We start from the raw sequence: 19,575 nt of genomic DNA, 5'->3' as shown, positions 1-19,575 counted from the left end.
ACAATCAATCAACCGACGCACACACCTCAATCAAAACTCCGCCCTCGCGACGCCAAAACGGAGAAACTCAAACTCTACTCGACATTTTGAATTATGTCCAAGCAAGCTCAAACACGAAAACGTAAATCAAACGCAAGAAATGAACAAAAAATTAACGGAGGCAAATCACAGAGCAATGCACAAAGAAATTCAATAAATTAGAGTCTAATTTGTGCGATGGAACTCGATACCTAATCTTTTGACAAACCAAGAAACGCAAAAAAACATCATCGCTATTGGCACGAAAACTTGACACGACAAACAGATTAGATGATATAAACGGGCAAAGGTAGGTTACATAACATCCCCTAACAAACACAAAAACAAAGTTCAAATCCAAAGTAAACATCCAGAACCAGTACCAAAATTCGGAACAGAAATCCGCCTCGAATGAGCAACAGATGAAATATCAAGTATCCAAATCTATCTTACTGTAACTATGTCATCGATCTTCAAAATCATCCGCACACACTCGGCGGCCAGAGTGATGGCACTTGTGCTGACGAGCAATGGCTGCACCACATTCTCCTCCAAGATGTTGGTAATCTGCCCCTTCCTCACATTAATCCCGGTGTTGATCTCTCCCTGTGCGTGCCGGTTCCTCAGCTCAGTCACAATTGAAATTGGGTTCAACCCGGCATTCTCAGCCAGCGTATAGGGAACAACCTCGAGCGCCTCAGCAAACGACTTCACACAATAACCCTCCATCCCCTGCAGCACCTTAGCCCACGCCCCCAACTGCCTCGACAGCTCAATCTCCGGTGCACCGCCACCTGCAATCAAAAACCTTTTGCTCACCAAACACCTCACCACACACAGAGCATCGTGCAGGCTCCGCTCCGCCTCATCTAGCACCAGCTGGTTTGACCCGCGAACCAGCACAGTGGTGGTCCGACCCATGTTTTGAATTCCCGTGATCTTCACAATCTTCCCATCACCAAGCGAAACCTCCTCAACCAGATCAGCATAACCCAATTTCTCTGCCCGGAAATGCTCGATATTCGCAATGGGCAAGCAATTCAGAGTCTTGGTGATGAACTCAATCTCATCTCTCTCCACATCCTTGATCACTAAGATCTTCGCTTTCGCCAAGTAATGCAAGGACAAGTCAGTAACTGCATCTCTCAGAATACTCTTCTGAATCAGCAAAACGTTGCAACCGGTCGCCTTGATCTTCTTAATCATACCCAGAATGTAATTCCTCTCTTCCTTCAAAATCCTATCCATCTGAGTATAATCCGAGACGACAATGCTCTGCTCGATATCGGTTTTTGGGGGCGAAATCTGGAACTGAATCACAGCAATCTTGGCGTTCTCCATCCTCGTCGGCCCACCAGCAGCGTGGCTCGCCTTCTTATCGAAAACAAGTCCCTTCACCGTCTCAGTATCGTCCACGGTTCCTCCAAGCTTCTTCACGATCCTGATATCCCTCAGGTCCACCACCTCTGGCTTCGCTGGGTCCACCACGGAGAGCACGGCGTCCACGGCCATCGGCGCGAGCAGAGTCGAGTACTGGCTCACCACCTTGCTGTTGAGCGACGTGCTTGCAGACTTGACAAGCGAATCACGGTCCGTGAGCTCGACGGGGACGGCCATGGCGGTCAAGACGTCGACCGCTTTGGTGGAAGCCTTGTAGAGAGAGTCGGAGATCACAGTCGGGTGAATGCCGTGGGACAGAAGGACCTGGCACTGTTTCAGGAGAGCGCCGGCAATGACGACGACGGTAGTGGTGCCGTCGCCGGCGGCGGCGTCCTGGGACTTGGAAAGCTCGACAAGCATCTTGGCGGCTGGTTGGAGGACCTCCATCTTGTTAAGAATCGTGGCGCCGTCGTTGGTGATGATAACCTCGCCGTTGGCGGTGGAGATCATCTTGTCCATGCCCTTGGGTCCCAGGCTGGTTCGGACGGCATCGGCGACGGCGCGGGCGGCGGTGATGTTGGCCTGGCGGATGTCCTCCTTGCGCTTGTTATCGACATAAGACTCGGTCTTGGAGGAGCGCGGTTGGGAGATGACTGCCGGGGAAGCCATGGATGCTGGGATCGGCGGAACCCTAACCCTAACTGAAATTTCAGAGTGCGGTGGAGGGTATCGGGGTAAAAGTCGCTAACTTGCGAAGGAAAAAGGGTTTCTCTGAGTTCCAATTTTTGAAATGGTGGAGAGAGAATGGAAACCCTAGAGTGAGTGACAAGTAGAGGGAGTTGGGTTTTAGGTTATGAGAGAGAGAGAGGGAGAAAGAGGAGGGATCTAGTAATTAGACGAAAATGGCCTTGTTGGGAAGGAGTATTTGGGTAATGGGGTGGACACGGTTCGGATTATGAAATTACATTCGAATTAATTTGATTTGATTCGATTTTAACTAAAATTATTGAGAAAACGAATCAAATTAAATTATTTTTCTACATGGTTACTTGGTCTCACTATTGCGAAGGTGACGAAGGCTAATGTAAATTAATTTTCTTGAAGACTCTGTATTTTATAATTAGTTGTTCTGGTATTTGTAAGGCATTTTTTTTTAATCCTCGTGATATTAATCAAATTTAACTAATATAATAGCAATAACTCACAATCTCATTTTCAAATTTAACATTTTTATTGAGTTATTAACCAATAAACAACAATAAACAAGTAACTAGAATAGTTTTGCATACGGTCTCATATCTTGGTGGATAAGATGTCGAATTTTTACTCATACATCCCAGGTTCGAAACTCATTTTTCTCCTATCCTATATTGTTATCATAATTTCAAACTTTCTCGTTCTCCTTAATAATACTAAAATAAAATAAAAATAAATAAATAGGGAGTCGGTCCGCTTCAATTTAAATAGGTTTTTACTAAAACTCATATCCGCAAACCGAATTGAAACATTTTAGGGTGATAAGATTGGTTCATTCATATTAATGCCCACCCATATTAGACGAGAAGAACATATTTAGATTCACGTTTTAAACTAATAATTCAATATTATATTTTCTTTTACGTAATTATATATGTGAGTTTTAATGAAACATTATTGGTATTCTACATTTTTAACGAAAAATCATATTTTTATTTTTTCTTAGTACTATTTAATACGCATTTATTTGTCATTTATTATTATTATTATTATTTTTTTGAACTTTTTGTTAATTTTTTTATGATATTAATGATACGAAACGACATGTTAAGGGAAAAAAAATATTATTTTATTTTATTTTGAAGGGCTGGACTGTAATATTATTTATTTAGTTATTTATTCTTTTAATAGATAAAAGAAAAAACAGAGTCCAGCTCCAGAGTCATGAGCGCCGCTTCTCTCCAACCAACACAAACCCCCACCCACACCGTCACCTGTCAAAAACCCTAATCCCTGCAAAAATGGCGCCCTCCCCTCCCTAGCTGCTCCAACTGACAAAACTCACAACCACCATAACCGCCTCTCTCACATACCCCAACCCACAACCATGCCGTACTCCGCCCTCTTCCAGGGCTATATATTCCGAACCACCACCATGTCCCTCAAACACTCCACCACCTCCACCACCCCGTTTCTTGTCTCTGTACGCGGAACTCACCATCGCCACCGCCACCACGTAGCTTTGGTAAGGCCGTCGCTGCTATTGGGATGCTCCATGAGGAACAGCCGGTACCACCACTCGTTCTGCCTTGCTCCGGCCCGGAATTGGAATGCGTGCTATTATCTGCCGCGTCACGTGGGGGACGTCACGTGCCAGGCATCCTCTCGGGCGGCGGAGCTGGATTGGAAGCAGAGGCAGCAGCTGAGGAGTTCGGCGGTGCCGTTTTACCAGCAGAATTTGAGCTATGGGCGGTTTGCGTACCAGGACGCCTCTGCGAGTGAGGAGTCCGATGCCGAATTGGGGTCGTCTCAGCGCCAAATGGTTAGTTCTGCTCTGCCCGTTTTGTTAAAAATGTTGATTACTTGAATTGGGAACCTTGGTTGAGTTGCTTTTAATTGCTCTCGGAACTGAAGATTTCATTTTTAACCTCATAGTTTATCGATTTCTGAAGTCGAAATGCAATGTAGCTGTGCCAAGGAAAGTGGAATTGAATTCCCTTGGTGCTGGCCAAATAAGCACGTAGGCTAGACCGTAGAGCTTAGATATCAGTACATGTTTTTGAAGCATCGAACTTTTTCGGACTTTGAAATAACAACCGATGAAGTAGCACTTTTTTAAGCAGAGCTGAAACCTGTTATTTTCTTATCATTCTGCTTAAATGTAAAGGTTGTGACTTTTACTTGTTAATATATGCTTAGGGTGGTTCGACCCTTGATAACATTGATGAATGGAGATGGAAGTTAACCATGCTTCTTCGCAACAATGACGAGCAAGAATTGGTGTCGAGGGAAAAAAAGGATAGACGTGATTTTGATCATCTTTCAGCACTGGCAAGCAGGATGGGTTTGTATAGGTACGTCAGTTTCGCAAGTGTACAGTTATTCTGTGCCCATTTTTGTATGTTGTTCTGATCCTTGATTTTCTCAAGCAGCCGTCAATATTCTAGAGTTGTAGTATTTAGCAAAGTTCCTCAGCCCAATTACAGACCTGATCTTGATGATAAGCGGCCACAAAGGGAGGTACTTTCTTATATGTTTATGCTCAACTTAGTTTAAATCATGCATGGAAAGAAATGGATGACTTTCTTTCCTTTGAAAATTGTGAAACTATTTCTCTGTAGTGTATGATGTGGGGCCTGAATTAGTTAATTAATCTTGGTGTACATGTTATTTGAAGTTACAAGGTTTTTTATCCAATGTATTGCTCTAAACTTTTTGAACCGTGTATAGGTTGTCTTACCTTTTGGACTTCATAGAGAAGTAGATGCTCATCTCAAAGCCTACCTATCTCAAAAGCCAATGAGCCAAGGAAATTTGTCAGACTTTTCCTTGTCAAGATCAAACAGTAGTAGAAGCATTACTAATGATGGAGGATATTATGAGCAGCAGGAGCCCTTGATACAGAATACTGATGCCATGGAGAAAATTCTTCAGCGGAAAAGCTTGCAACTGCATAATAGGCAACGACATTGGCAGGTTATTTTTCCTTTCTTTTTGTCACCATTATTCAGGCTGGAAGTTGATCCTTTTTTCTTTTTGTTAGTTATTATTTATTGATGTAGGAAACAATGCATTGTGTCTCTAAATTTTTGTTCTTCTGTGTCTTTTTACAGTTTGACTTTGTAATGCAGCTTTTGTTCATCTTCATGTAGCTTTATAGTAGATTTATAGACTTATAAAAACATTCATATTGACATGTCAAGTCCTATACAGGAATCGCCAGAAGGTCAAAAGATGCTTGAACTTCGTAAAAGTCTGCCTGCATATAAGGAGAAAGATGCACTGTTAAAAGCTGTATCAGAAAATCAGGTGAGTTATAATTTATTATTTCTATAATTGGTTATGGATGATTGCTTTTGCTCACCAGCATAGTTAAGTTTTTTTTCCTTCAAATTTATGTTGAGCAGGTCGTAGTTGTCTCCGGCGAAACAGGTTGTGGTAAAACTACACAACTTCCTCAGTACATTTTAGAATCTGAGATTGAAGCTGATCGCGGAGCTTCCTGCAGTATTATTTGTACCCAGCCTAGACGGATATCTGCCATGGCTGTTTCTGAAAGAGTAGCTGCGGAACGAGGGGAGAATCTGGGGGAATCTGTAAGTTACTTTTTTGGTGACGTAGATTTATCTTCAAAATGTTAGACTTCATTTATTTCCTACCTTGTTTTATTTCACTTGGTTGTTAATCATTTATCTTTGTTTCTAGCTGATTTGAACTTAAATCTCTCCCTATGGTAATAGATTGGTTACAAAGTTAGGCTTGAAGGGATGAAAGGGCGGGACACCCGGCTTCTTTTTTGCACCACGGGCATATTATTAAGGAGATTACTTGTTGACAGAAAGTTGAGAGGTGTTACACACGTCATTGTTGACGAGATTCATGAACGCGGAATGAATGAAGGTAATTTTCAATTTTGGAAAGTAAATTTGCCAATTGGTATTCTAATGTGGTGTTAAGCATAGCCTTGCATTTATTTCAGATTTTCTTCTTATTGTTCTGAAAGAACTTCTCCCTCACCGGCCAGAGTTGAGGTTGATTTTGATGAGTGCCACCCTAAATGCTGAGCTTTTCTCCTCCTACTTTGGTCGTGCTCCAACGATCCATATTCCCGTAAGTTCAGGGAACTAGGTCTTATTTTTTATGGCTTTTTAATTAACTTTTGTTTCTTTTAGTTATCTGTTCCATGTACCCAAACTGTCATCTAGCAATCTATGCTCTTTATTGTGCATTTATGTCAATATAGCATGATCTTAGGTGATTCCAGGTGCCATTTGTATTGCAATTACAAAGTATTTCCTGATTCCTTCAGTAAATCCACTTTTGATTCAGCTACATTTGTTCATGATTACGTTTTTATCTTATTTCATATTTGATTTGGGTGTTGGGCATTGCTCTATTTACAGGGGTTTACTTACCCAGTCCGAACACATTTTCTGGAGAACATTCTAGAAATGACTGGGTATCGGTTAAATCAATATAATCAGATTGATGATTATGGTCATGAAAAGTCGTGGAAAATGCAGAAACAAGCTCAAGGTTTCAAAAAGAGGAAGAGCCAAATTGCTTCTGCTGTAGAGGTATAGAAAATTTGTGTCTTATTTAGTTTCATCTTAATTCCTCGGTTGTATTTAATTTTTTTTTGGCCCTTTTGAACAGGATGTACTTGAAGTTGCCGACTTTGGGGAGTACAGTCCAAGGACTCAGGAGTCTCTGTCCTGTTGGAATCCTGACTCTATTGGTTTTAACCTCATTGAGAGTCTTCTTTTACACATAGTCAGGAAAGAACGGCCTGGCGCAATTTTAGTTTTTATGACGGGTTGGGATGACATAAACTCCTTGAAGGATCAACTCCAAGCTCATCCCCTATTAGGAGATCCTAGCAGGGTCCTACTGCTGGCATGTCATGGTTCCATGCCTAGCTCTGAGCAGGTGATGTCACTGTTCTCTTTTATGTTAATTTTCGTTGCATACAGATATTACCATGGTCTGGTGATGGAAAAATACTCGAGAAAGAGCGTCTTGACTTTCTCGATTCTCTAAGGATTCTTGTACTGGGGAGTTAACCAATAATTCCTTACAGCTTCGTATTTGTTCAATGAATCTTTTGATGCTATCATTCAAAAAATTTAAATGGAACTCTATTATTTTTGGGTTGTTATTCTTCTTCTTGTAGTTCAAGGACTGGCTTTATATTTTATTTATTAATTTTTTGTTGTTTTTTGTAAACAGAAATTGATATTTGATAAGCCAGAAGATGGTGTTCGGAAAATAGTTCTAGCTACAAACATGGCTGAGACTAGTATCACTATCAATGATGTAGTTTTTGTTGTTGATTGTGGAAAGGCGAAAGAGACATCATATGATGCACTAAATAACACTCCCTGTTTGCTTCCTTCCTGGATTTCAAAGGCTGCTTCTCGGCAAGTAAGACAGTCTGACAGTTTCTGTATCAATTTGATTATTTCTGTAGTTCATGGTTGGATATTCTATTACCGACTGTAATGCTTCTTAATTAAACTGTGCAATTATTTTTGTTTTGTGGTACTCAAATTTTTACTCAAGTTGCCCTCTTACACGGAGATTTAATACATTCGTTTACAATATTAATTTGATGCCTTTAATCTGCAGAGAAGAGGCAGAGCTGGTCGTGTTCAACCTGGCGAGTGTTACCATCTCTACCCCAGATGTGTATATGATGCCTTTGCTGATTATCAGTTGCCTGAACTTTTGAGGACTCCGTTGCAATCATTATGTTTACAAATCAAAAGTCTACAACTTGGAAGTATTTCAGAGTTCCTATCTAAGGCCTTGCAGCCACCGGAACCTCTGTCGGTAAATTTCTATGCGAGTACTCAGATTATTCTTTATAATACTTGCATGGGAGGTGATAGTCTTGTAATGCAATGATATCTAAATTTAACATGTGAAATAAGATGTTTGGCTAAAAAATGTGTGAACTAAGGTATAATTATTCTTAACAGTGATCTATGCATATCTTTGTATCAGTCCTCACGATTTTTTTTGTTTTGTTTTGTAGGTTCAAAATGCTGTTGAGTATTTAAAGATCATTGGGGCGTTAGATGATAATGAAGACCTGACAGTGTTAGGTAATGAATGATTATCAAAGCTGTTTTAAGTTGTGTGTTGATTTGTTTGCAAGTCAGAAAGATTAACTGGTGATTTTATGCTATGCAGGACGTCACCTGTCAGTGCTTCCCGTTGAGCCTAAGCTTGGAAAAATGCTCATATTGGGGTCTATTTTCAACTGTTTGGATCCAGTAATGACTGTTGTCGCAGGCCTTAGTATGAGAGACCCATTCCTTATGCCGCATGACAAGAAGGATGTAAGTATGATATAGTGTTCCTGTTACACTTTGCTGTTGCATATTATAATGGTGTCTCCCGTCCCCTGCACACCCTCATATTCCTATGTCATTAGAAACTGATGTTTTCCCCGACTTAATACTTGTAGTTGAGTAAGTCGACTTTTATACTTTTCACTAACTTTCAAAGTAAAGAGATATGCGAAGAAGTTAACAGTGATCAGCTATTTAGTCTTTTGCCCTAAGCACAGTTCTCTTCCTGTTTTTTTTTCCTGGGAAACCAACAAGCATAGGTTCAGTAGTAGTAACCTTGTCATTTTCAACTTGTGTAGCTTGCAGAGTCCGCAAAAGCACAGTTCTCTGCTCATGATAACAGTGATCATCTTGCTCTTGTCCGAGCTTATGATGGTTGGAGAAGTGCTGAAAGAACAGAATCTGGCTATGAGTACTGCTGGAGAAACTTTCTTTCTGTACAAACTCTGAAAGCCATTGACTCTCTTCGGAAGCAGTTCTTCTTTTTGCTCAAGGATGCAGGTCTGGCTGACCATAATACAGAAAGCTGCAATACATGGAGCCATGATGAGCATCTTGTCCGAGCAGTCATCTGTGCTGGATTATTTCCTGGAATATGCTCTGTCGTGGTAAGTTCTTATGCATTTCTTATAATGTTTGTATATTTTTCATATTCGAATTTTCTTTTATCGCATGATAAGAAACTGTTTTGTTTGTGGGAATAGGCTCTTTCACACTGTACAATATACAAATAAAAGATTGATATGCTCAAGTGAGTAAAACAGAGTGATAGAGGGTGTTGTAATCTTTACATTTAGTTGAATCGATTCGATACTCCAATAGATATGTTAAGTTTACAAAAACTGTGATAAAGGGGTCATGATTCTTCAGATTAAGTTGAATTTCTGAATGGCTGGATTCTGATTTTGTTTGCATCTGTTTTGCTTGTGGATGGCTTGTCTTTTCTCATCTATTGTATATGTTGTGACACGTTCTACAGAACAAAGAGAAGTCGATTATGCTTAAAACACAGGAAGATGGACAAGTGATGCTATACTCGGTTAGTTCTTATTTTGGTTGAATTCATGTTTCCTTGTTGTATTGCTTAAAGTTTCCTGTTCTAATTGCATATGATGACCCATTTTCTGTTCTATTGTTTATGATTGATCTATTAGAGTTCTGTCAACGGAAGCATACCTAAAATTCCATATCCATGGCTAGTCTTCAATGAAAAGGTGAAAGTGAATTCGGTTTTTCTCCGGGATTCAACTGGTATATCTGATTCTGTGCTCCTTTTGTTCGGGGGCAACATTTCCATGGGTGGCCTGGTAAGTTTATTGATCTTGGATATGAATATGATTGGTAACTTTTTGTGTGTTCTTGACGAAAAAGTAGTAAATACTCCTGCTTGCTTTTGGTAGAATGGGCACTTGAAGATGCTGGGAGGATACTTGGAGTTTTTCATGAATCCCGCATTAGCAGATACATATCTTTGCTTAAAGAAGGAGCTTGATGAACTGATTCATAATAAGGTTTGTATTTGCCTTCAGCATTTGTCACGGCTCTTAAATTTATCACTTGAATCTAGACCTACTCTCTCTCTCTCTCTCTCTCTCTCCCCTCGTCTCTCTCTTGCTTTCTCGCACATACACACGAACAATCACTCAATTTGTTGCTAAAATGCTAACATGGGGATGCGTTCTTTGCAAGCAGCTCCTGAATCCCAAGTTGGATATGCAATCACATACAAACCTCCTATCGGCTCTAAGATTACTGGTCTCAGAGGATCAATGTGAGGGTAGATTTGTATTTGGTCGCAAGGTGCCACTGCCCTCAAAGAAGGCAACACAAGAGAAGTTACCAAAGTTAAAAGGCACCATGAAGAAAGTTGCAGAGAACAATAATTACAAAAATCACCTGCAAACATTGCTCACCAGAGCCGGGCATGATGTACCCACCTACAAAACAAAACCATTGAAAAACAATCAGTTCCGTTCCACAGTGATCTTCAATGGGTTGAACTTTGTGGGGAAGCCTTGCAATAGTAAGAAAGAAGCAGAGAAAGATGCAGCTGCAGAAGCTGTACTCTGGTTGAAGGGAGAGAACCATTCTTCGTCCACAGATATTGACCATATGTCGATGCTTCTTAAGAAAAGTAGAAAGACAAGCCAGAAAAGGACCTCATTTGATAGTGCCAAGTGGGGTTAAGTGTTGCTCATCATATAATGGAGTTAGCATACAATCAAAAGCACAATCAGCGGCAAAGAGACGCCCGAGGCTAGTCCAACTTGAAAGGTTAGGATGAATAAATATTGAACATCAATCTTCCAGGCCGTTGAGTTACCTTCAGAATAGAAGCTACTTTCTGTAGAATCTGTGATCAGTTACGGCGTTTGAAGATCCATATTTAGAAAGGGGGTGATATAGAACATTCTTTATCGGCAGATGCGCCCATATTTTTGGAAACGGGTGATGAGGCACACTCTTCATGGGGTATGAAGAATGTACCTTGTTCTGTCGAAGTAGCAGATTATTCTACACTTCTTTTTACATCAACTTATGGATCACACTGACCCATGGCTACTGCTGGGTCAAGGAGCTGCATCCTGTATATATTCATGTCGGTAGAGCGCAGTCTTAGGGTTGCATCGGTAAAGCAGCAGCTTATTATTTTAATTTTACAGATAGACAGCATGGCGGAGTTTGCCTCATGCCCGCGCTAGAACTTGTAGCTCGGCTGGTCAGGTTCGGCCTCCCTGTGGCTGGTAATACCATCAAACTTGTTGAACACTGTCCTTGCGGTGTTATAAATGATATAGAAGTTTTCATTTCGGATTCAAGATATTGTGCGAAACATGATAGGTTGTGTTTGGTTGATCACCACCATAAACTCTTTCTTTACTAGCAATGGCAATTCTTAGGCCAGTGGGCCGAGACATTCAAGTTCGGATCCCCCGTCAAGTTTCACCCTTCCTGCTTACTAGACTACTTTAGAATATCGTTTTGTCAGAAGCAAAAAAAAAAAAAAAATGGAACTTTAACGAAAAGCTTCTGGTACTGTTCATTTTAACGAAAAATCACATTTCTACACTAAAAAGTCAATCCTGGTACTATTCACTGTGCTCTTTATTTTGTCCTTATCGTTCAAATTCAAAGTTTTCAAGCTCTTTTCGTTAGTTTTCCTAAAAATAAAAAAAATAAAAAAAAGCGATTTTTTAACTAAACGACATTGAATACTATGATGGATTTTCACAAAGAGTATGGAAACGAAGCAAGGAAATAATAGCATGCAGAGGCCTCTGCTGCCTCTAGAAACTAAACAACGGCCTACTGAATCTGATGCAGAAGTCCAAGGGCTTTTTTCAAAGTGGTTCTAAACCTTTTGACGTTAAGGGTTACATTTTGTGCATTCAGAAAAGTTGACTTGAATGCTTGCCATCCTCGTATTCGATTCTTATTCGGGTCAATTTTCAGCGTGCTCTCGTTTCTGTTGATCTTGTATTCCAAATACTTGATCTTCATATCCCTCGATGGCTCTCCGAAGTAGTTTGTTGCAATCCATTCGAACCCTCCGAGCGGAAGTATTTGGATAAGAACTGCATTTTCAGGGAGGAACAGAATGTTTGTGAGGGCAGCTCCATGAACCCCCATTAACACATCACAAGAGTTCACTACTTCTGCAATTCTTGACATGTTCCTGTCAGCCTCCATAGCAGTTACCTTGTAGCCCAAGCTTCTAGCCATCTTAGTAATTTGTCTCAGATTCGTGAAACACCTCGTGCTCCTTCTCGATATGATGAGAAGCTGGGGCTTTTTATGCCGGCCACCACCTCTGATTCTGATTGCATTGGCCTTCTTTAGTGAGTAAGTTTTTCTTAAGAATGCTCGGAAGTCAGTAATCGAATATGAATGTTTCGAAGGATCAATGCTCAGATCCTTTGGATGTCTTTTAAGTCCAACTGCTACGCTTGGGAAGCAATGCACTGCATCTTCCTTGTCAATGTCAATAATCTCGTACTTGGACAGCCCTTTTAGTATTGCTTGGTACTTTTCGATCCACCTGCTTCTTTTATCGGTAATCAGAAACTGAACTTCCCCATCATATTTTCGAGAAGTAATATACAGAGGAATGACCATGTCAGTGAATTCATGGAAATGGTTTCCGGTATATCCTCCCGTTGAAAATAAGACGGCTGGAACACTATGATTTCTTGTGCATTGAAGGATTTCCTGCTGAGCATCAGACACTCGTTTCACTGACCACTCTCGAACATGATTCAGCGCCTGTTTATCTTCTTTTCGAGCATAAGGCCTTATAGTCCAGGAGCTATTCCCTGCCAACATGTCCGCTTGAGATGAAACAATGAAAACAGAAGACAAATTACCATCAACGCGAACATCCATGTTGATCTCACAAACATCAGTTCTTGGCTGTGAAACATCACAAATCGGCTCCAAATTCTTCGTCACTTCTGAAACTGCAAGATGAATTTAAATTGTCTAAGCTGAATTTTCTTGGATCATCAACCTAATTAACTTCAATCCCCTTGGACAGTTAGTACAAAATAATCGTGTCATGTTCTTACTGTTTGTCTCTGATTCTGAACCATTTCGAGCAAGGAGAATAGTGGGAGTGCTTGCATTTTTCTGTTCACCAGAATCCTCTCCTCGAAGACTTGTATTTTTGAACTCCTCCGCTCTTATCTTCTGATCGAACTGCTCACGTTCGATTACTTTCTGAGAGCTGTTTTTCTGTTGGACTTGCAGCGCTTCCCAACCAAGACCCACTGACATCTGCAATTTCACTGCGAGTAAACGAAAGTTGCACACCAAACATATCATGTTAGTGCGGTCACATTACAACTTTCTTGCAACACAAGGTAAAAAGAGTAGGCTAATTTACATACAAGCTGATAGATTCAAACTAGGTTTGAGAACTGCGCTAAAACATACTGCTATAAGCAAGAGTGTCGCAAATGCTCCACATCGGAACCTCTTCTGCTGAAGGCGAGAAACGTTTCTGGCAAGTATCGAATCGGGCTTCATTTTTCGCTCAACTTTGATATAAGCATGCCTTAAACTTTGATGAAAAAGATAATCTGATGTAGAAGGAGATTGAAGCTCAAATACGAAGAGGGACGCTAAATTACAACGTTATGGTCAATTCAAATACAAGCAGTTTTGTGGGAAACCCGATTATATAGGCATGTTCATGAAAGCTAACTAATCCAAGCTAAAATGGGAGATGAGTAAATTCAGATAACAGCATATCTAAAATCCCTTATATAACAGAAACGAATCGAGACACAGTAAATATGGAAAGCATCCAAACATAGCAGTCCCTGAATGCTCATATCTCAACCGGAAACAACGAATCAACTTAAAAATCTCGAGATACACGTAGTAATTAAATGAAAAATCTTGCAGGATCTCCACCATCCCCCCTTGTATGAAAAACTCGCCTTGGGCAAGTTAAAATTTCAAGTGAACGAAAAGAGTGATACAATTAGTGTAGTCCCGGTAAGGTTTATATCGAGGCCTATTTATGCACCAATACTCTGTTTTATACATAGTCTTCTTGTCTTAATGAATATTGTACTCTTTTCAAAAAAATAAGTAAAAAATCAGCGTAGTTTGCATCTGTTTTTCTCAGTTTTCTGCATATGGAAAATACTAGCGGCGCAAGAACATATCCAGAACTGAGGCCATCTTCAACCGAAGGAGGGCTTCTTTTAGCCCTATAACCCTCCAAAAAATTAATATTTTAATGAACAGTGTCATACCATATTTCTTACCATCTCCAACCGATGGGTCAAAGGGTCATGGGCCAAACATAGCCCTGTGACAAAAAACAATCTCCAACCGAGGGGGCCAAAGGGTCATAGGCCAAACATAATTTATTATTTAAATTTAAAGACTACATGAACTTAAATTTAAAAACTACAACAACTTAAATTTAAAGTTTATAATCATCATCATCATCATCATCCGCCATTGTAGAATTATAGTCGGATGTAAACAACTCCCGTCAGGCCATAATTTCCCTCTTTTTCTTATCAAAATAGGCCTTACTCATTTAAGTGTAATCCGAAGTGTTCCTTTGCATGTTCCTATCATCCATCTCTTCTTGAATTTGTTTTGCCCGTTCTTCATGCCTACGGTTCATTTCTTCCGCAACAAAGGCATTTTGCTTCGCCATTAATCGTAATGAGGACGTCATTTCCTGTTGAAAGGCGTAATCATCCTTTGCCTTGCCCTTTTCCTTCAATTTTCGGGCCTTGTTTCGTCCCATAGCTCTAGGTATGGAACCTTCACCCGAAGATGAATTTTCTACCCTTGTTTCTTGAACGGTAGGAGATCCATGTTCATCCCCAACTGCATTTGAGGATGCATTTCCGAACACCGGCATAGGAGCAACTCTTTCTTGAGGTGGATCTTCAAATAACACTCACCCTTTACAAATTTCCCAACAACCATGATGATTAAAGGGTTTTGAGTTGTCCTCCATATACAATTCCTTCGCTTGGCGTACCTAGAAAATATAATTACAAAAATTAAAGGAAATTAATTTATGAAATTAAATGTAATATAATTAAATATTTAAAATAACTTGTGAAAACACCTATTTTGTTGTAGTAATTGGCTCTGTTTTCATGTCTAATTTCGGCCTTTAACACAACTTGATGCCATTTATTCAAATTTGGATGAAGATGTTTTTTCCATCTTGAAGAACAACTCTCGTGGTTTCGTGAATTCGGTGGATTGGTGCCTTCGTAGAACTCATAGTACTTTTTGGACATACGAGTACAAACACTTTCACTTGTTTGAGAACTCCCCCTCACACTATCTTCGGAGACTCATCTACAAGCCCTGCAAAGAGCTTCATCTTCTTTTCAGGTCTAAGCCCTACCCTTCAATGCAGATCCACCCATTTGAAAATTATTGAAAAAATTGAAGCAAAGATTACTGGAAGAGGTAAGAAATGATGTAGGAGAGAAATGGTATAAGATAGCATGGAATGGTGAAAATAACGTGAGAAATGGTGTACGAATGGTTTAGGTATTTATAGGAAAAAAAAATAGAAATTTTTTATTTTTTAAATTTTGTCCCGAAAAAAAAAATTTCAAATCCAACAGTTACCTGGCGTCAGCTAGCCGTTGGTGTTGAAAGGTTGGGCCAGCCCAGGGCTAGCTGGCTAGCTCATTTAGGCCAGCCGGTTGGCCTGATTTGGTATTTTTGGCCCGGTGAAGCCCACAAGCCCTATGACCTAGCCCTCGGTTGAAGACGGTTTTCGTGTCATTTCAGGCTATTTTCGGCCCTATAACTCTCTGGCCGGATCGGTTGGAGATAGCATGAGTTATGTCGATCAAAACATCTTTGAAATGTCCTTCACCATTTTTAAGAGGCTCGAGGTGCGGCAAATGTTCTACAAAAATAGCTCCATTGATCACTTTTGTTCTGTATAAATTTTGCTAAACTGATTAAAACAATGAGTTACTGCTTCTAGTTTTAATGAAAAATGTGATTTTAAGGTTTTTAAGATCTTTTTACGAGAATCTTAAGTCTTACCATTTGTTGATTAACAAAACTAGTTTTATTGAATTTTAAGCTTAAACACACAAAAAAAAAAAGTTAAAAAAAAACCAATAAAAACACATGCATGGCTGAAATATGGAGTTCCGTGATATCTATGGTGGGGCGAAAGTTCCATTAAAATGCCCCGACTTTTTTAGAACATGTCCTTATCAAATATCAATGATTTAAAACAATTCTATATTTTATACTATTTCGAAAACCCAAAAACTCAACAGATTTTGTAAAAAAATTCCCAAAATCAATTAAAAAACAATTAGTTTGCTCACACGGTAAGAAATATATTACAAGTCATTTAAAGCTGGATTCCCAATTTATTGTGTTAAAAAGGATTTTATTTCATTTCTAAACTTTAAAAGGAATGGAGTTTTAACGAAACATTTTCAGTATTATTCACTTTTAACAAAAACCACATTTTTACCTTTCCTTAGTACTATTCACTACACCTTTATTTGTCATTTTTCATTAAAACTAAATTTTTTTTTTTTATTTTTACTTTTCATTAGTTTTCCTTAAAACAAAATATAATCAATAAAAATACTAGTTCGGCATTCATTTGAAACGGTCCTCAAAAATTTTAAAAAAATTATGATGCAACAAAATTTATACAAAAAAAGGTCTTATGATGACGTTTGTACTTGTAATAGTCCACAAAACTGATTAAAACCGTGAGTTATTTCACAATTTTTGTTGCGTAAGCAAAAAGAGGATAAATAATAACCATGCTATCTATTTCGTGCTTCAGATTAGAAAACTGACTGAAAATAAATTTGAAATAAAACAAAATCAAATGAAGAAAAATAAATAAATAAATAAATAAAGACTAGAAGGACGTTCGGAACATCCTACCGAATGACTACGGAACAATAGCAAATTTTCACCGACGCTTACAAAAGCTTCGCAAATCTTTCCCGAATTTCCAATATTTCTGAACAAATAATTACAAGAGCGGATTATGAATCAATGAAATCGAATTCTTTGCTACGAAAAGTACACGAAACGAAAACAAAACGAAATAAATATTCAAGAGGACCTTGCTTCCTCCAGAAATCAAACAATGACGTCTCTCTACTGATGCAGAAGCTCAAGAGCTTTTAACAATGTAGGTCTAAATCTTTGGACATTAAGATGTACGTTTTGTTTTTGCAGATAGAGTGAATAGAACGCTAGCCAACCCTGTTTTCCGATCGATGAAGGATCGGTGAAAACCGGGTGATCAAGCGGGTACTGCTGTGTCAACGTGCTCTCCTCGTTGCTTATTTCATACTCCAAATACTTGAGATTCATACCCTCCGAAGGCTTGCCGAAGTAGTTGGTTGCGAGCCATTGGAACCGTCCGACTGGAAGTATTTGAATCAAAATTGCATTTTCTGGAAGGAAGACAAGGTTTGTGAGGCCAGCTCCATGAACTCCCACTAACACATCACAAGAGTTGACAACTTCTGCAAATTTAGACAAGTTCATGTCAGCTTCTGCGACGATTACCTTGAACCCCAAGCGTCTAGCCATTTTCGTAATTTCCCCTGTGTTCGTGAAAGACCTTGTTCTCTTTCTCGGGATGATCAGAAGCCGGGGCCTTTTTCGCTGATGATTTTCTCTGATTCTGATTGCACTGGCTCTTTTCAATGAGTAACGGTTTCTTAGAAACTCTCTGAAGTCTTTCATGGAATATGAATGCTTTGAAGGATCAATGCTCAGCTCCTTTTCGTGTCGTTTAAGGCCAACGGTTACGCTTGGGAAGCAATGCACTGCCTCTTCTTTGTCAATGTCGATAATCTCGTACTTGGACAGTCCTTTTAGTATTGCTTGGTACTTCGCAATCCACCATGGTTTCATATCCGAAACAAGAAATTGAACTTCTCCATCATATTTTCGAGAAGTAATAAACAGTGGAATCACCACATCAGTGAACTCATGGAAATGGTTACCTACGTATCCTCCAGTAGAAAACAAGATGGCTGGAACGCTATGATCTCGAGTACACTGAGGGATTTCGAGCTGAGCACCAGTTATTACTGGTTTCACTGACCATGCTCGAGTATTGCCCAACGCAGTTTTGTCCTCTTTTCGAGCATAAGGCCTTATAGTCCAGGACCTGTTCCAAATTTGAGAAGATGAAGCAACAAAAACTGAGGAAGAGTTCGCATCTACGCGAACATCCCTGTTAATGATCTCGCAGTATTCAGTTCTTGGTTGCTCAGTCTTGCAAAGTGGCTCCAAATTCTCCTCTACAACTTCCACAACTGCAAAAATGTTCGCGTTAGTTAATGGTTTCTTTTTGTTTGTACCAGCTGTATTGGAGGAAGGGTGCTTACTCTTAGTCTCCTCATCAACCGGCACTCTGCTTTCAATGGGACTAGTGAGAGTGCTTGCATTTTGCTGCAAATCAGCAGAATCTGCTAACACTTGATCACTCAAATTTTCGAACTCCTCGGTTTTTATCTCTGGAAATTCTAGCACATTTTTTATTGCTTGCTGAGTGCTGTTTGTTTCCCAGAGTGCCAATATCTTTTGTTTGACACCAATTGATCTCTCCAACTTCACTGTGGCATGATCCAGAAAATTAAATTACAAACAAATATATGTCACCTAAAAATAAAGTTAACAATGCTGAAAAATATAAAAAAATGCATGAATGTACATACAAGCTGGTAGAGGATTCAAATTAGGTTTCAGCAGAGTGCAGAAGCACAGTGCTATGAGCAAGCAGCAAACGAATGCTCCATATCTCAATTTCTTCTGCTCGTGCTTACTAAAGCTTCGGGCTAGTATCGAATCATACATCACCGCCATTCGCTTTTCGATCAATGTAATGCTACACTCTATGTACTCGAAATGCGAAATGGCATTTCACTCACAAGACGGAGAAGACTCAGTAGTGTTACTTGTGATGAGAGGTTGAGTGAATTGTGAAGCAAAAGACTTACTTGGTTGCCATTTTGTATAGCAATTTAAGGAGGTTGAGGTGCAATTTTCTATGACTTGTTGCACCCCACGATTTTGTTCTCTCTCTCTCTAAGTCTATGAGATTCTCCAAATTTAAAAAAAAAACTAGGTATGAAAAGGACATCTTGGTTGACTGTACTCGAAACAAAATCCTTTTTTCTTTTGGCATAATATTTGTTATGAGCTAGAGTTTCATATTTCTTGTTTATATTTGTAATGCCATAATCCGCCGGCCCTGGATTCGAGCTTCAATTGAAAGCTATCAACCAACTACGACTGTAGAAATTAGGATATTGCGGTTAGGTTGCATAATTACATGTGTGTCACTACTATTAGCCCGAAGTCCAACTGCAAGTGCAATTGCAAAGATGAAAGCGACCCCATCAAAATGACTTTTATCCTGCATTTGAAAGAAGAAAATAAACTTATAAGTTTGAGATAAATTGTTACTTTGAAATTGGTTTACTTTAACTCCTTTATTTAGATTCATAAACGAAAAAGATTAAAAATTTCACGCTAAATAAGATAGGGGACGGATCTGTGGCATTATTTTTTTACACAACTTTTGACATATTTGTGGGGCTCACTTCGTAATGTATTTCAATGA

General features: G+C 39.5%; 3 protein-coding genes and 1 pseudogene across 3 annotated transcripts; 1 reads left to right on the top strand and 3 right to left on the bottom strand.

The window, feature by feature from the left end:
* Positions 1-288: 288 nt before the first annotated feature.
* On the bottom strand, positions 289-2,297 carry LOC137709670 (T-complex protein 1 subunit delta). The gene has a single exon (XM_068448656.2). The coding sequence runs from the start codon at positions 2,065-2,067 to the stop codon at positions 463-465; it is 1,605 nt and encodes a 534-aa protein (XP_068304757.1). The 5' UTR covers positions 2,068-2,297; the 3' UTR covers positions 289-462.
* A 983-nt stretch (positions 2,298-3,280) lies between these two features.
* On the top strand, positions 3,281-11,269 carry LOC137711053 (DExH-box ATP-dependent RNA helicase DExH3). Its single transcript, XM_068450255.2, has 19 exons — positions 3,281-3,916; positions 4,294-4,448; positions 4,527-4,614; positions 4,825-5,070; positions 5,308-5,403; positions 5,502-5,690; positions 5,835-5,994; positions 6,074-6,204; positions 6,498-6,671; positions 6,751-7,023; positions 7,324-7,518; positions 7,723-7,926; positions 8,132-8,201; positions 8,290-8,438; positions 8,750-9,058; positions 9,430-9,489; positions 9,605-9,757; positions 9,851-9,961; positions 10,143-11,269. Exons 1-19 carry the CDS (start codon positions 3,482-3,484, stop codon positions 10,635-10,637), a joined length of 3,693 nt encoding a protein of 1,230 aa, XP_068306356.2. The 5' UTR covers positions 3,281-3,481; the 3' UTR covers positions 10,638-11,269.
* Positions 11,270-11,756: 487 nt separating this feature from the next.
* LOC137710244 (beta-1,2-xylosyltransferase XYXT1 pseudogene) lies at positions 11,757-13,475 on the bottom strand (annotated as a pseudogene).
* A 3,421-nt stretch (positions 13,476-16,896) lies between these two features.
* LOC137709705 (beta-1,2-xylosyltransferase XYXT1-like) lies at positions 16,897-19,154 on the bottom strand. The gene is made up of 3 exons (XM_068448686.2): positions 18,668-19,154; positions 18,338-18,565; positions 16,897-18,265 (listed from the first exon to the last, which is right to left on the bottom strand). Exons 1-3 carry the CDS (start codon positions 18,813-18,815, stop codon positions 17,091-17,093), a joined length of 1,551 nt encoding a protein of 516 aa, XP_068304787.1. The 5' UTR covers positions 18,816-19,154; the 3' UTR covers positions 16,897-17,090.
* Between the last annotated feature and the right edge of the window lie 421 nt (positions 19,155-19,575).

The sequence above is a fragment of the Pyrus communis genome, chromosome 6 (genome assembly GCF_041283825.1).
Source record: "Pyrus communis isolate YQ-2024b chromosome 6, ASM4128382v1, whole genome shotgun sequence".
Taxonomy (NCBI): Eukaryota; Viridiplantae; Streptophyta; class Magnoliopsida; order Rosales; family Rosaceae; genus Pyrus; species Pyrus communis.
Note: the sequence above shows the minus strand (reverse complement) of the source record. Positions and strands in the feature narration are given on the sequence as shown.